The 16,274-nt window shown below is 42.0% G+C and overlaps 1 protein-coding gene across 1 annotated transcript in view; it reads left to right on the top strand.

The window, feature by feature from the left end:
• The window catches only part of ITPR2 (inositol 1,4,5-trisphosphate receptor type 2), a 242,890-nt gene that overhangs the window by 17,041 nt on the left and 209,575 nt on the right, over positions 1–16,274 (top strand). The window contains exon 2 of the mRNA XM_031061432.1: positions 10,960–11,030. Coding sequence (XP_030917292.1) covers positions 10,960–11,030 — 71 coding nt within the window. The remainder of the gene's footprint in view (positions 1–10,959; positions 11,031–16,274) is intronic.

Below are 16,274 nucleotides of genomic sequence, written 5' to 3'. Positions count from 1 at the left end.
AGGGAAGTGCTATTTCATTGCTAATATAGCAAAAGGAATAACAAAGTCTCCAGAATTTATGTAAAAGACAAGAGGGGTGGGTGGGAGGGTGGAGAGAGGAAACACTTGGAGATGTCTGCAGTGCTTCCTGTTTGCTTCTGAAAATTATGAGTCAGATCCCCCAGAAACAAAAGAGAGGGGTTTGAAAAATGGTGAGATTTAAAAAAAGTAATCATGCGTGCATCTGTTCTCTTGGTCTTCTGGTTTTTGAGCTCTCAGAGCTGGAGGCCATTTTTCACATTTTTCAGGGCACTGGTGACAGCAAGGAACACACATTCTTTTCCAGTGAAAGTAGAGGGATTTTTAATATCTCTCAATGCAGCATCAAGAAGGAGACCAATAGAAAAGATACCAAAGATCGCATGGTTTGGAATAAAATTTGTGATAGCATCACAGTTCTTCTAGAGTTGATTGCTTTGGCTTGAAGAGGTGTAACCCTGGTTTGGCTTTGGCTCGGTTAGATGTAACCCTGGAGCTGGTTTGCCTTTGCTTTCTGAGGTATATACTTTGGCACAGAAGGGAGAAAGTGCATTGTGTGTGCCCAGATTGTGTTTGATACCGATCCAGAGGGAAGAACCATGCTCCTTTTTCCCAGGTCAGACACAGTCTGCATCTTTAAAACCCATGGATTCTGTGGGATTTGTAGCATGAGTGCTGATAAGTGTATGTGTGTACAGCAGGATTGCACTTAAAAAGGAAAAATGAAGTGGATATCATTGTTCCACTTATCGTATCACCAAGTGCAGGCTTTTCTATAAAACCTGATTTCTTTGTTTCTCTGCCAGTTAATTCCCAGTAAATATATGTAAGTGATAAAAGACTCCAGTTTTCCCAGCAGAAAGTGATTATGTGCAGGTGTTTTTCCTCTGTTAAGGTGTCAGGATATGTTGTGTGAGGAGACCTGGAAGCATTTCCTTCAGCTGAAAAGAATGCTGCTGAACTGGAGGGCCTGAAGGTAGAAGGCCAAACTCATTTTTTTGTAACAGAGCTTGTTGTTAAGACACACCTTAGAAGGTGATCTGACTGACAGGTGACAGCACAGCCAGAGAGAGCTCCTTGGTGCTCAGCAGAGTCATTACTGAGAGCACAGGGGGACCAAAAAAAAAAATCTGTATTAATAAATAAACACTTGCTCTTGTGTGCTCTGGGTGCTGGATGCAATAGCCTGTACTGCTGTATAAGTGTTTTCTGGAGTGATTTTTGCCACTTATGCTGTCCTCAGACCCTGTGCAGGAATGGGCCTGGAGGGGTCCTGGAAACTCCTCCTGGGGTGCGCAGCCCCCCTGGTTAGAATGCTGAGCTCTGCTGAGCAAATGCGGGGCTTTTTGTGTCTCAGAGCCTGGGAGAGTCCTTGGGCATGTGAGATTGGCTGTTGTGAGTGTAGCCTCCAGCTGGGAGATGCCAGCCTTCCTGGTGGTTGGTTTGAGAAAGGTCTGAAAAAGTTTTGAGATGTGAACTTGCTTGTGATGCCATTTTCCTGCTTTAAAATGATGGTTATGAAAAGTTCCCACAAGTAGAGCAGGCTCACGCCTGTCCCCTTGCACAGAAGTGACTGTTTTGCCACCCTGCTTGTGGCTGCTGTTCTGTGACTCTCCTACTTCCCAGCTCCTTCCACTGTGGCCAGAGCATTCCCAAGCATTTCCTCTCCAGGGTTCTGCTCTGTGCTGTACGTGGGACTCCTCAAGCGAGTGTGTGCAGGTCGGGTAGGTGTGGCAAAGGGCTCCCAGAGCAGCTCCCAGCAACTGGGAAAGCAGTTCTGAGACAATCTGGAACAGCTCCCAAAATTATCTCTCCCCGTAGGAAACTGGCTCTTCTCAGTTTTAAAACAAGTAAATAAAGTCACTGTGATTTCTCAGTTGTTTTTTTTTTTTTGGAAGGTTTTTTTAAGTTGCTGCTGAAGAAAAAGAGCAAAGAAAATGCAAAAATACCTGGGCAAGCTGCAAAAATTTGTAAACATTTATTATAGCAAAGTGAAAATAAAAATCATACAATCCTTTGTTGAGAGAGTTGGAGCACATGTTGATGTGGAGGTATTTCCTGTGCACAATTCTCATTGCCACTGGTGAGAGCTGGACACATCAAAGGGTGAGCAGACCTCGTTCAGGGAATTCCTGCCAGCCAAAGTCATTGTCCCCAGGGGCAGAAGTAAAGGCTGAGACCAGCAGCAGGATTTTGGGAGCTGGATTGCGTGCTGGCTACAAGCTTGTTGGTGGTTATGCTGTTCAACCTGAGAGCTGTCTGCTTTTATCTGAGGGCAAAACCAGGCAGCACTGTAACAGAGCAAGGAGGTGGTCAGGAAAGGTTCATGTTCCCAGTGTAAAGCCCAGGTTTGCACCCAGTGCCAGGATATGGCACATCTCATGGAAAGGGGCTGTGGCTGGGGGAACTCAGGATGTGTTGTATGAGTGTGCTTGGACAGTTTCTGTGGCTGCTGAAGGAAAGTGCACTAAAGGAGGGGTATAAAAAGCACTGGGTCAGGCACTGAGTTGCTGCAGAAAAGGGCTGTCTGCCTAGTTTCGGTGGAATGATATGTGTTCACACTAGCCTGGGACTTGTCCCCATTGTTCACCTCTGAAATGAGGTGAGCCCTTTCTTTGTTTGGTACCCTGACATATAAAAGTGTTTGTAACATGGAGGGTTTTGTCATCTGTATTGTCTGAAAAATAGTTTTTTTTTAATTAAGCAAAAAATAAGGCATGTAAAATTTGCCTCTCCTGTGTAAAATAAGCACCGCAGAATGTGTAAAATGTCAGCACTTTTGTTGAGCAATGTTTTCCACTCACATTTTTACATAGTGTGACATGGGTTGGTCTGCTGGATTATTGTTGTTTGTGTTGCAAAATGGAGAAAGAACTTGGATCGTTTTCCAGGATTTACATTCCAACCTGTGTTTGCTGGATTGATAGTTTTTTCATGTATATATTTTTGTATGCATTTGTTTGCCCACATATATGTTGTCATTCTAGATGCTGAGGTTCATTATAGGCCTTACAGTAGCATCTGAGGCTGGTTTGTCTGCTTAAACAACGATATTTTTCCATTGTGCCATTTCAGCGAAGTTTCCTAATTTTCTTCCTTTGCTTATGCTTCCTTTCTACAGTAAGTGTTGCCATTTTGATGAGTAGGTATGACTGCCTTCATTATGGGGATGAAGTCACTTTTTGATCACTGGACAGATATTGGCATTTCTCAACAGTGTTTTTCTGGATAAATCTCTCCATTTTCATTAAGTGCTGTTAGCAGTGAACAATCCAGCCAGACTCCATTTATTAGCACATAGTTCTTCAAAGCAATCCTTTCAAGTGGCCATTCACAAATATGTGCAAAGGTGAGAAAAAACCCTCAAATTCTTCTGTTGTAAACTAGATGCAGAATTTCTTTTGATTTGGATTATTTTCCCTATGCTGCTGGCTTAGCTTTGTTGTCTGTGGCTGAATAGGTAACTCTGCAATGAGTTCTGCTTGGTTTTGGGAGCAGTGATGCTGTTACTAGGATCTCTTTTCTGAAGTCACTGTGTACCACAGAAATTTAAACTGCTCAGTCTGATAGGGACCAGTTAGCTACATGCCTAAAAATTCACATAAAGATGCAGGGTTGCTTCTGACACCCTCATTTTTAGTTTATAGTGGTCCCAGTGTCAGTGTTTCTAATGTGTGTTAGGTTGATATACCTGGTAATTCTACTTCATCTGTGCTTTCTTACATTGAGACAGCTGAGTTGCAGATCTGTTATGGGTGGTTATAAGGAGTGAACAAGCAGAGTTAAAGACATGTGTGTAATCTTGATTTGCATCTAAGTTTGGGCCAAATCCTGGGCTTGTTACAGTGTTTGCATGCCATATGCAGTTAGCTGGATTAAGTGGAAATACTGCAGAGGTTAGATTGCAATTAAATCTTTGATGAGTGACCCTCTGTGTGAGGTGCTGACACTGCTGCCTCTTTAAACTTCATCCCTCAGTGCAGTTCTGGGAAGCTGGGATGATGGGGGTGAAATCCTGGCCTCAGAGACATCAGTGGAAATTTTGTCAATTCAAAGACAGCCAAGATTTCACCTAAAAGGAAAATGTTAGTAGTGGAAAAATTGTCCAGTCCTCCAGGTGATGTGTATTATTATTGGGTCTGTGTTCTGCAAGCCACTAAAGAAAGCCTTAAGAAAGCTTTCCTAATACTCATTTTATAATTTCAGTTTTTTTAGCTTTAATACAAATTTCACCCAAAAGAGGGTTTGCCTGTGGAAGGGTTTTCCAATTAAATGCCTTTAGGCTGTCGTAACATCCTTGTATGATAGACTCTTACTTTTCATATTAAAAAAAAATAGAAAAGAAACAAAGGAAGAAATCAACAATTTCCTTGGGTTTATGGGAATGTAATTTGTTTATCAAAGGCACTGAGGCAGACTGAAGCCAAAACCTGCCTGGGAGCAGAGCACCAGTGTTGTAGAGAAGTACAGCAGGACTGGGTGTGCCTGGGCAGGGAGCTGGGTGGGATAGGCTGGCACACCTCCTCCCATTGCCAGTTCCCCATGGAATCACAGAATATCCTGAGCTGGAAGGACCCACAAGGATCATTGAGTCCAACTCCTGGCCTTACACAGCCTCAAGAATCACACCCTGTGCCTGAGAACATTGTCCAAACACTTTTTGAGCTCTCTCAGCCTTGTGACTGTGACCAATTCCCAGTCCCCTTTTGACAGCAGAATAGAGGTGTGCTTGGCACCACTGAGAATGACTTGATGTATGTTGTATTGATGTGAGCATCTTGAAATACTGTGCAAATGCTCATTTGCTTGGCAAAAATCAGTATGTCCAAGTGTAGCTCTGTACCATTTTTTTGGTGCATTACTGGCTTACCTATTATACAGGCCAAGAAAATTGCAAAACTGAGACTAAAATCCAAGAACCATGCTTTCTCCTTTCCTCTGCAACTTCCAAATAACATTTTATTCCTTTGTAATAATTTATTTTAGCTCTGTTCTTATAATTTAATGGAAATTGCACAATGTTTTAAATGTAAATATAGCTATAAAAAGGGATAAACAAGTTCTACCGAACAGAATCTTTTGCAGTCTAAAAGCATGATTGGATAAAACACAATACAATAGAACAACAAAATGACATTTGGGATTTATAGCTGGATTACTTAATTGAGCAGAAAAACTTCTGCTTTTACTCCCTCCCCCTTAACAAGCCTGCAGGTACAGTTACAAGAATATATGAATGCACTATTAGATAAAGGAAAAACTTTAGGGATAATTATTGGTGCAGTTACTAGTACAAATGTGGAGCTCCCTGCTTCTATGGTGGTGTTTTTGTTTCCGACTATGTGCTTGGGATTGTGCTTTCTGCCCTTGTGTCTCCACACCATTTGCTAATACAAAGTGATCCACAGAAGCGTTTTTGGGATGGTGGGAATGGCTGAGTGTTCCTGCTCTGTGTAGCTCGGATAAAATGCATCCACACCTTGGTTTCATGCTGAAGGTTGTTCATGGTGAAATTTGTCTGCTGTTTTAGACACCTTCAGGAGTTTGGAATGTTTTAGATGGATAGAATTTTGCTTTGACAGCATAAGGGTATTTATTAAACAGCTCCTTTCAACCTGTTCTATGCTTTGTGTTTGTGGCAATTAAAATTTGTTCAGGAAGGAAACTATAAAGCTCTGAAGGTTTGAGGCAGGCAGGAGCCAGTCTTTCTTGTCTCTGTGCTGTTGTACCTTACTGGTATGAAGTTCTTACAAAAGGGCTTTTTAGCACGGAATCTTCCTAAGTTGTACAGAGGTTTAATAGCCCTTCTATAAGTACAAGGAAGAGCCTTTTCATTTTCTGCTTGAGCTGGGATTAATGTGAGGGGGGACCTAAAAAATGTGAAAAGATGATGGTGAAAAATTTGGCATTGGAAAGAGACAGGAAAAAGACACATTTCATACAGGGTTGCTAGTCATAGAGCTGTAAATGATTTGAAGCAGGACTGGTAGTCAGAAAGGAGTATGAACTCACATTTTGGGAAGGGTGAGGTAGGATGACTGTAGATTTTTGGCAGGAGACCACTTGAAGCACACAAGAAGTGGGCTGACCTAGATGCCTGATAAGAGGCTTAATGAAATGAAAAGTGGGTGGACTTGGAGAAGAACTGTGTGGATCTGATTGTTTTGGCACTTGGATATTTGATGTTTGATTTCCAGGGCAGCAAAATTGTAATCACCTATTGTTCGTTATTGGTTGGTTTCTTGGTGGTATGACTCTCATCTCTCTTCCCGAGTGGTTGCTGGGATGTGTGGAGCACAGGAGAGACTTTGTGCTGCGGTTTGGGAGGAAAGAAGTGTCCTGGGTGGCAGGTGCTCTGGAGGAACATTTTTGTGGAGGAGGTTGTGTGAAGGGAAATCTGAGGAACAAAGCATGGGAGGTTTTGTGGGCTGCTCCTTTGTTCACAAGGGGTTGTTGAGGTTATGTGGTTTTGGGATGGAACCTCAGCATTCTTTGTGAACAAATATGTTGCTGGGTTCCACTGGCAGTTAAAATGTCCGGCTTCTCTTGCTGATACCTGTTACCAACTTTGCCCCTCTTCCTGCTGCTGTCCAGGCCTTGTACTGCTCAAAAAGGCAGTGAAATTATGATACCATTAAGAGAATAAAAGCTGAACAACGTGTCTTGCATTGAAGACATTGCCTCTAGCTTAGTTTATTCAGCTTTTTGAGGAGTAAAATACTCCATAGATTTATAAATAGTACCAAATGTATAATAGACATCAGCAGCTGGGTCTTGTATTTTTAAACAAGTTATGCACATACGTGCAGTTCCACCTATGGGAGAGTCTGTGCTCATGTGTTTATTCAGGTATTGTTGTACTTAATAATATTGGCTATGATTACTGGGTGGAAATCTCTGTTGGTAGGAAGAGACAAAATACATTTCAGGATGGTACTTTTGAAACTCAAGGTATAAAGCTAAGATAAATAATGTGTGACTGTTTTCCTTGACAATCTAAAATCATATTATGAAAGAGACCTAAAATCCATGAAACTCACCATAATTCCTTTCCTATTGTTTTCTTACATTGGTGTTTGTTCTTTGAGAATTTAACTGTATCTCAGTAGTAAATCTAAAATAACTCATCACTGGGAATAGTCCTTCTAGGATTACAGCTGTACAACTATTCCTTGACTCTTGCACTACATCTTCAAGTTCCTAGAAACCTTTTGTGTATTTACCTTTAGCCTGTGTTAGGTAATTGGGGGAGCTTGCAGGACACAAAGAGTTATGGAGCATATATGATTCCTATCTATGAACCCAGGCACCATTAGACTTTTCTGCCAACATATTTTGCTTATCAGTTATACTTCTGTTGCTCAGTCCTGCTCCTCCTCTGTGTCCTTCCTCCCATTTCAGCAGAGAAGAAGCAGCTTCAACTCCACCAGAAGAGGGGAGGAGAGGAGAGGAGGTGCAGAACTCTACAGGGTCATGCTCTGACCACTTGATGCGAGGCAAAGCTTTTTTCCTGTGCGGTGAGCAAGCACTGAACAGATTGTCCAGAGAGGGTGTGGAGTGTCCTCACTGGAGATCTTCCAGAGCTGCCTGGGCACAATCCTGGGCTCTGGGGTGGCCCTGCTGGAGCAGGGAGGTGGCACCAGCTGCCCCACTGTGGCTGCTTTCACCCTGATTCATCCTGGGTGATTCTGTGATGATAGTGGAGAGTTGAAACTGCCTTTACCTTCCCCCCTGCCTCTGTGGAGAGGCACACCTTATCTCCTAGGCATTGCTTCAGGTAGCTCCAATTCTTGTTTAATGAGCCTTTGTACACTGTAGCTGTGTACACTTCTGTACATGTGAGGCCTTAATGGCTTAAACACCTGCTGGTCTGTGAGGTTGGCTGCCTGTGGCACAATGATGAGGAACTGCCCTTGCTTGCCCTGCAGTGAGTGGAAAAACTTCCACTCGCTTCAGTGGGAGAATGCCTAGGCATCTGTGACAAGCAATCCCATGAGCATTGTTGCTTTCAGCCCCTAATTCTGCAATTACTGAATACAACGGGCCATGCGTAAAGTCCAGGGCTGTAATTACTGTTTTGACTTTCCTGATGATTTATCTTAGGCACTACCAAGGAACTGTACAGCTTAATTACAGCAGTTACTTGGAGGGATTGTGCAAACCCCAGGTATTTATTGTGTTCAGGGGAGAACTAGCTTAGCTAGAGATCATTTCATACATGTGTAGGGATCTCCTTTGTCATTTATGTGCTGCCAGTGTATGGAAAACTGAAATGCAGTTGTGTTGTATGTGTCAGGTGCTGAATGATAGCAGAGAGCACAAAGCAGTATTGTCTGTAGTCCAGCTGAGGAATTAAACCCCTTGAAATTTGTTAAAGCTTCTCTGATAGTACCATGGTTAAGTGGCTTGAATATTTGCACCATAATTTGGATCAGTGTTTATATAGCTTGCACATTTTATGGTATAATACAATAAATACAATACAATAAATTCTACCTTTATCTGAAAAGCCTGGTCTGGTGCACTTTGGCCTCCTATTCAAACCTACAAGCAGGTGATCTTAAAACCTGCTGTGATGTGGTCTGACAGTCCCTGCATGTGCCCAGGACCTTTTGCAGCCAAGCCTGTTGTTTGGTTTCACTCATCTCAAATGGATTTGTTAGCAGGTTGCAAAGGTTTTGAGTTGCTGCTTGTTTAACGCAGCCACCTCACAGGTGTCAGTAACAAACCAGCAGCTGCTTTTGGCTCGCTATAAAAGTGGGATTTGAATATTTTAAATTGTGTGTCAGAGGAAGTGGTCTGTGTTTGAAGAGCCTCTTGTGTTCCCCTCCACGGAGCGGGCTGAAGTCTTGCATCATGTGGAATGTGCAGCTCAGCTCTCCCTACGGTACTGTAACAAGCACCTCCAGAGTAACCAAGGAGCTGTTAGCCTCCCTGAAGGTCATGCAGCTGGAATACAGGATGGATGGCATTATGGGGCAATGCTGGGGATTAAATTGTTAATTTAGTAACTGCTAAATAAACAAAGCAATACTGTCCTCAGATTTTTGTTCTGTGTTATAAGAAACAAAGATGTGAGAAGCTGGGGTGCTGAGCAAGGGTTTAGGAGGTGATGTTCCTGCTCTGTCATACCACTGCCCTGGCACATGTCAATCAACTTTTCTGTGCTCTGATTTTGTGTCCATAAGATGGGAGTGGCACCAGCTCCTTTATCCTTTGTCTTCTCTGATGTCTTTGGTTCCTGAATGCTGCCAAACTCATTTATGGTCCTTATCTTTGTGCCTTTAGAGAATGGTGAACAGCAAGTGATTGGCATTAATTGTTGGATGTCTGTTCTCTGCAAGGCCAGTGTGTTTGAGCACTGCAGCTGGCTGGCTCAGAGAGTGTGCAGGATCTCATTTGTTTTGCTCGGCACCAACGCCTTGTTTTATATCTGGCTTTTGCTACAGTGACATGCCATGGTGAAAGTTTTGCATTTCACCCACAATTGTGGTTGTCATGAGAGTGTACAAGTTGTCACCCAGGAACACAGGAGATTCCTTGTGAGTTATGGTTGACTTTTCAATATGCCTGCATCCTGACAGTGCTGAAGGTCAAATCTTATGGGTTCCTCCTTAAAAACCTTCCAGGGATTTTGTTGAGAGTGAGAAGTACTCCTTGGCATAAAAACCCTTTGGCAAAGCTCCTGTTTCAGGTAATCCTTTCCAGTCAGCTCTCAGTGACTCCAGGTTTTAGGTGCTGTTTTTAGGAAGATTTGGCCCATTAGAACATGGACAGAATGCAGGATGCTGGCAAGACTCTTCCTGAGTCCTGCTTTCCAAACCTCACTCTGTTTTTGTTAAGCCTGGCCTAACCTAGACTGTGAAGAACACAACTCCCCAAGGCCCCCTGCTCGGTCCTGAAGCTGTTTCTTCAATTCCCCTTCCTCACTGACACCACATGTTTGCATCTAAGTCTGTTATGAGATTGGAACTGCTGACTTCCAAAATTCTTTGTCATTTTTGCTTCTGGGAGCTGCAGCTACAGTGGAGACTTTGTCATCTTGCTAGAGGTAGAAAACCTCTCATGGGTGTGCTGGGGGATTGGCCTCGCTGTGCTTGTGGCTGGAGGCAAAGCTTTTACCAACTTGAGTCAAAGCTGAATGCATCTATTGTGTAACTTGGCTGAAGCCAATTTGTGCTTTTTATTTCAATTTCCAACAAAAATGCTGCTAAGAATGTTGCTGTGAAGTGGCAGGGCAGTAGTGTGTCCTTAAACATGATTTTCCTGAATAATTGTTTGAAATGGGCAAATTATTTACAGGATGCTTCCTGAAAGGAAGCTGAATTTATGTCTAGGAAGTTCTGAGATAAGTTTAACAATTCATTTTTAAAATTTTATTGTTTATTTAACTTCTAAAATATTACAAGAAATATATTAGATTTATCATCTAGATTTTCTGCTGTGAACTAAAGAAATGCTTATTCATTTTAGCACAGGAAAATGTGGTCTTGGGAGTTTTGATCTGAAGAGCTGAACCTTAATTCCACATGCCTCCTCAAAGGAGAAAAATGGGAAATGGTGAAGAAGAAAATCTGACAGCTGCAGAGAAAAAAACTGTTTCTGGTTGAGGGTTAATGGCTCAGATGAAGGAAAACATAAATTTTACATGGAACATCAATGTATTTGGTGTGACAAAAAGGGATTTTAACTGGATTTAAATGAAGTGGGATCTGAAACACAGACCGTAATTTAGTGCTGTAGAAGAAATCCCTGTCTGGAAGGAAAATGTAGGTTTTCTTGGTTATGCTTAGTAACTGAATAACAGAGTTTCTAAGGTATTTTTTCTGTTACACTGGAGAAATGTGGAAGCTTTTGGATCTGTGGTGTGGCAGGCGTGTCTGTGCATTTATAAACATTGATGGCATGTTTTAGTGAGTGTGATAACTTTTGTTTTTCTAGGTTGGTGGATGACCGGTGTGTGGTCCAGCCAGAGGCCGGTGACCTTGCCAATCCTCCAAAGAAGTTCCGAGGTCAGTAACTGGGGGATCATTTCTCTTTCTTGACCAACTGGTGCTGTTCTACCTCCTTGGGCACTTTTACCATGGGACTTCCCAGAGGGTTTGTGGACACAGGGACTGAATTTCAAATTGGAGCATGAATGGCAGATTTTGAGAATGAATTACAAAATTTGCAAAAGCACAAGAGGCGGGTGGAAAATATGGGGGAAGGGGCTGAATTTTCCTGTAGTCCAAGAGTTGCTTGCTTTGTTCTGCACATTGAACACTGATCCCTTGCTCTGTGACAAACTCTTTGCTCCAGCCCTGCTCTCACTGTAAATGGGAAAGAAACTTGTGAGGTCCAAAGCTACTTGAGCTGATGAATTGTTTATTTTCTTTTCAAGATAAGATACCATTTTAAGGAGTACCCCCAAATATTTTGTCAGCCTTTTGTTTTGCTTTTGCTTAAAACTGTATGATTTTTTCAACTTGACCTTGTAGATTTGGATAATTCTGCTGTTTTGCTTATTGGAAAAAAATAACAGTGTGCTAACAACTTGTAGTTTTTACTTCTTGACTGCTAAAAAAGTACTCATAGCTGCGCCAGAGCAGAGCCTGATCCAGTCTCTTTTGACTTTAAAGGGCTTGGATTCACACTGGTTCTGAGATAGAGTATGACTTGCCTGATTTAGAGCAAGGGAAATTGTTTCATGGCTGCTTGTATCTATTTTCAATGATCTTTAAGGTTCCTTTCAACCCAAACCATTCTATGATTGTCAGGGCTTCCACTGACATACTTAACTGTAGCATTTTATTTGCAGTGTTTATGTATATGCTACTGTTGCAAAAAATAAAGCTTTTAAAACCTCAGGAGAGTGAAGTTCTACTTTCCCAGAGAGCTCAAGACTTTTTTCCATTATATATTCAGGAAACATCAGCAGTTGGTTCCAGTTCCAGCTGTGAGTGTTCAGCACACTGGCTGAAAGTGAGGATGCATACTTAGAAACTAACAAACAGTAATAAATTTCAGTTGCTGGTGTGACTGAATAACTTTAAAGCAGAGCTGAGGGTAGCATCCAGTGTGGCTTTCAGGCTGCATAACTGTGATTTCACCCCCACACTGCCTGCAAGTGACTCACAGTTTCCAGGTTGCACAAAATATCAGGTGGGGATTCTTTGGACGATATTTCTGTCTCTGGACTACCCTGATGTGTTTCTAAAGTTGAGCATATCCAGGTTTCTAGATGAGATCAAGGTCACTGGGAAAGATTTGGGGTAGGATAATTGAATACACCCAAATGCCTACAACTAAGATCTCAACAGAGCTTTAAGAAAACCCCATAATTTCTTCACTGTCTAGTGTTTGAGGGCTTGATTTTATAACTTCAGTACATTAGAGTTCTTTTCTTGCAGCTCTGTGTGGTTCATTTCTAACTTCAAAAGGCAAAGAAAGAAAAAGTTGATAGGTTTCTGTGTTGATGATTTGGGCACTTTGATGCAGGGTGGAAGCTGATTGAGCTCCCAGCACTAATGATTTGCCATCAGTAGTGGCAGCACATGTGGAGCAGATGTCAGAGGGGGATGGAACACTAACAAATGTACAGCTGTTTTCTGCTGCTGAGAGAACCAAGGTTCTTTCTCTTGAGTTACATCCCAGCTTCTGTAGGGGAGTGTTTTCCATTAGTTGTGGACAGTTTTGGCTCTGTCCCTTATTGTAACCTCTGTTTGTTTCTTGCATAACACATCCCTTTATCTCCAGTTGCCTCTGCTCCCTCTTCTCCACAGCATCAAACCTTTCATTTCCTCTAACTCAGATCCTCCTCTTTTTGGGGATTCCCTCTTCTCTTTCTCCCTCCCTGCCCCAAAACTTTTTAGTAACTCTTCTCCTCCTCTCTGCTGCTGCTTAGCTCCTGTTGCAGTCTTTCTTCCAGTCACTCATTAGCTCTCTCTTCTTTATAGTGCTCCATAGCCTAATTTTGGAACTGCTGGCATGGTGGTAGCATGCAAATTTGGATGAGCTGCAACACAGAATGATTTGGATTGGAAGGGACCTTAAAGCCCATCTCATTCCAACCTCCTGCCATGAGCAGGAGCACCTTGCACTATCCCAGGTTGTTCAGAGCCCCATCCAGCCTGGCCTTGGGCACTTCCAGGGATGGGGCAGCCTCAGCTTCTCTGGGCAGCCTGTGCCAGGGTCTCATCACCCTCACAGGGCACAATTTCTTCCTTTTATCCAATCTGAATCTACCCTTTTTCAGTTTGACACCATTCCCCCTTGTCCTGTCACTCCAGGTCCTTTTAAAAAGTCATTCTCCATCCTGCTTTCTTGTAAGCCCCCTGAAGGTACTGATAGGTGCTATAAGGTCTCTAACACCTGTAGGAAGGAGAAACTAAATTAGTGAAAATATAATTGTTGCATTAATTTATGCAACCCACCTTTCTATAAAAGCATGGCTATAGTGTTAGGGGCGTTGAATATCATACCATATCATACCAGCTTCAAGTATCCATAAGCAATATGTGTTCAGGAGAATGGCTGCAGTAAAGATAAACCTATCATTTGGATGTTTTCTCCTTCATCCTTTAAGTCAAATTATAAGTGTGAGAATAGCAGGAGCTTTGCTGAGAGCCCAGCAGGAACTTGCTGTCTAATTGAGCTTTAGTGCCTTGGACCACAGAGGTGTCTCTATCGTGAGAGCAACCCAAAGCACATCTCTGCAATGCTTTGCTAAATTTCTTAGCTCTGCTCAGAGCCCTGAGGCAAAAGAGTTTCTAAATATTGTTCTTATAATCAAGAATCTAAGCAAAATCCATATTTTTCTCCCCAAGAATCTTCTGGGAAATAGCTTTCAATTAAAGCAGCAAAGTTAACAAACCAAACAAAAACTGCTTTAAGTAGGTTCTTAACATGAAAGGAAGACTTAGGCATGAATGATTAATTGTATGATTAGACATAAGCAGCTGAAAATAACATCTAAGAGCAGGATGAGTAGGGCCTCTTCACTAATAGGAACTGCTGTCTGCATGGTTTACAATGTTTTTATCACTGATAGCTGAACTGGCGTTGATTTGAGGTTAGAGCATGACCTGGGAGTCAAAGAAGTATGAGAAAAACATGTTTCTAACAAGATGTTTAGATTTCAAGGACTGACTCTGAAAATTAATATCAGAGAGGACTGTGTTTGCTCTTTTTTGGTAATATTTTATCAACCCTTTCCCCAGTGGGAGGGACAAAAAAGAAAGATTGTGGTTTTGACTTGTATCTCCCCTACAGGGTTCACTCGCAGATCAAATCAAGGTACCAAGCTGTTGGCCTGAACTGAAAGCCTATGTAAAGAGATGTCCCAAAATAGCAGTTTCATTTTTGCCATGTGTTTACTTTCTTTTTTTTTTTTGAGTGGGTGGTTGCTATTCTGGTTGTTTCAGAACATCCTGCAGCGTGGAGCGTTGTTAAGCTAAGGAAAGATGTGGTTGCTTTTCATTTTGCATCCGTATGAAGATGTGCTCTCCATTCCTCCCCCAGTCACACTGGGATGAACCTGGAGTGGCTCTGTGGTCACCAGGGTGCACATCCAGATTTGCATCAGTGTAAAGGAGGGTGGAATTTGGTCCCACACGTTCCTGAAGCCTGGTGAAAAAAACCCCACAGAACATTCACTGTGTTGCGTTGAAGGGACTGATCAAACCAGGTGCTTCATGTCTTAATTCCAGCTGAAGCTGGTGGGATCCAAAGCACTGAGTGTGGGGATGGAAACACACACTGTGCTGCAGGGCTGGGTTCACAGAGATTGGCAAGAACAGTGTGTGCCAGGAGTTGTGTACTTCTGCAGAAAAGCCACACCATGAGCCACACAGCTGCAGGTTTCATTAGGCTGGGACCCCAAACACTCCAGCTTGATGCTCCTATCTCCAGTGGGAAACACTTTCAGCTTCCAGGGTGTAAAATAGCACAGATGAGACTTGCTTGTTGATCAAGGAAAAGGAGCATGAGTCTCATTCCTATATTAAATGTAAAATGACTTAAGTTTTTAAACTGGTCTAAACTTTCTTACTTGTAACTTGTATTACTTTGATTTCTTGAGGCTTCTGCAGTGAAAGTGATGCTGGTTCCTAAATACTTTCCTTTGCCTTTCAGGTTTTAGTCTGATCTAAGGTTTTCCTGACATTGTTCTTTTTTCTTCTCTCCCTTCCATTACCTTTCTCTGCGCTCTCTCCTTTTCTCTTCCAACTGCCATTTTTCTTTTTACTTTCCCTCTACATAATTTTAGTTTATTCTTTTATTTTCTTCTTCTTTCTTCCAGTTCCATAATTGCTTTAACTTCCTTCTCTTTCTTGTTGTCCTGCCTAGGAAACTTCGTTGCCCCACTCCTTGCTCCTCCACGTTTTTCCCCTTTTCATTTTCACACTAGTTCTTTTTTACCTTTTTGTCTATTTTTTTTTTCCCCAAAGCAAGTAGATTTGTACACACTGTGATTTGATAGCCCTGTCACTTCACTTACCCCTTTCTCTGGTTTTGGTAAAGCCATGTGATAATTTCTCTAGTTCTGCAAACCAAACAAATCTTCCATGATGGGCAAGAGTTCAATTTCTAACGCTTAAAAAAAAACCCAAGAGAAGGCAGAGAGAGAAAGCATCTGACAAATATTGTTCTAAACCATCTTTATCCAATATCCAGAAATATTTAAAGGGCATAATAGGAGTTATTTTCCTTTTCAGACTTCCTGAGTGAAGGTGCTATTTGCTTACCTTTGATATTCCGTCCTTAAATGTTTTTCTTCCTGAGGACTAATTATGTAAAACTCCATAAAGAAATGGATTGAGAACTAGCACTACCTGGGAATGTCTGGAGAAGTCAGAAGAGACATTCTGTCTCATGAGTGGGTTGCTAGACTGACCTCCAGGAGGGAATGGCTTTTTGATCTGCTGTGTGGTGGAAAGTTGCTTTATAATCTTATGCCTCAGTTTCTCTTTTTTTTTTCCTGTTTATTTGAACTGTAGCATCTCTAGGGCAGGCACTGTTCCACCTCCTTACTATGTTTAGGATCATGAAGCTTGTATTTACATACTTCTGTTACTCTAATAAAAAAAGGGGGGAAAAAACCCCCAGAGAAAAATAATGGTCTGGTTTCAATGCATCTGGAATCCTAAAAAGTAAAATAAAATAGGAAAAAAAGCTTGTCTGGGAGCAAATAATATTATTTTTTTGATTATAAATTGAGGGAAATACTGATTTGGAACAGGTCCTCTACAGAGTGGTAGCACCATGCTCCGAGGCTC

This window comes from Geospiza fortis, unplaced genomic scaffold, assembly GCF_000277835.1.
Source record: "Geospiza fortis unplaced genomic scaffold, GeoFor_1.0 scaffold8, whole genome shotgun sequence".
In the NCBI taxonomy this organism is placed as follows: domain Eukaryota; kingdom Metazoa; phylum Chordata; class Aves; order Passeriformes; family Thraupidae; genus Geospiza; species Geospiza fortis.
This window is presented reverse-complemented; position numbering and strand designations above follow the sequence as displayed.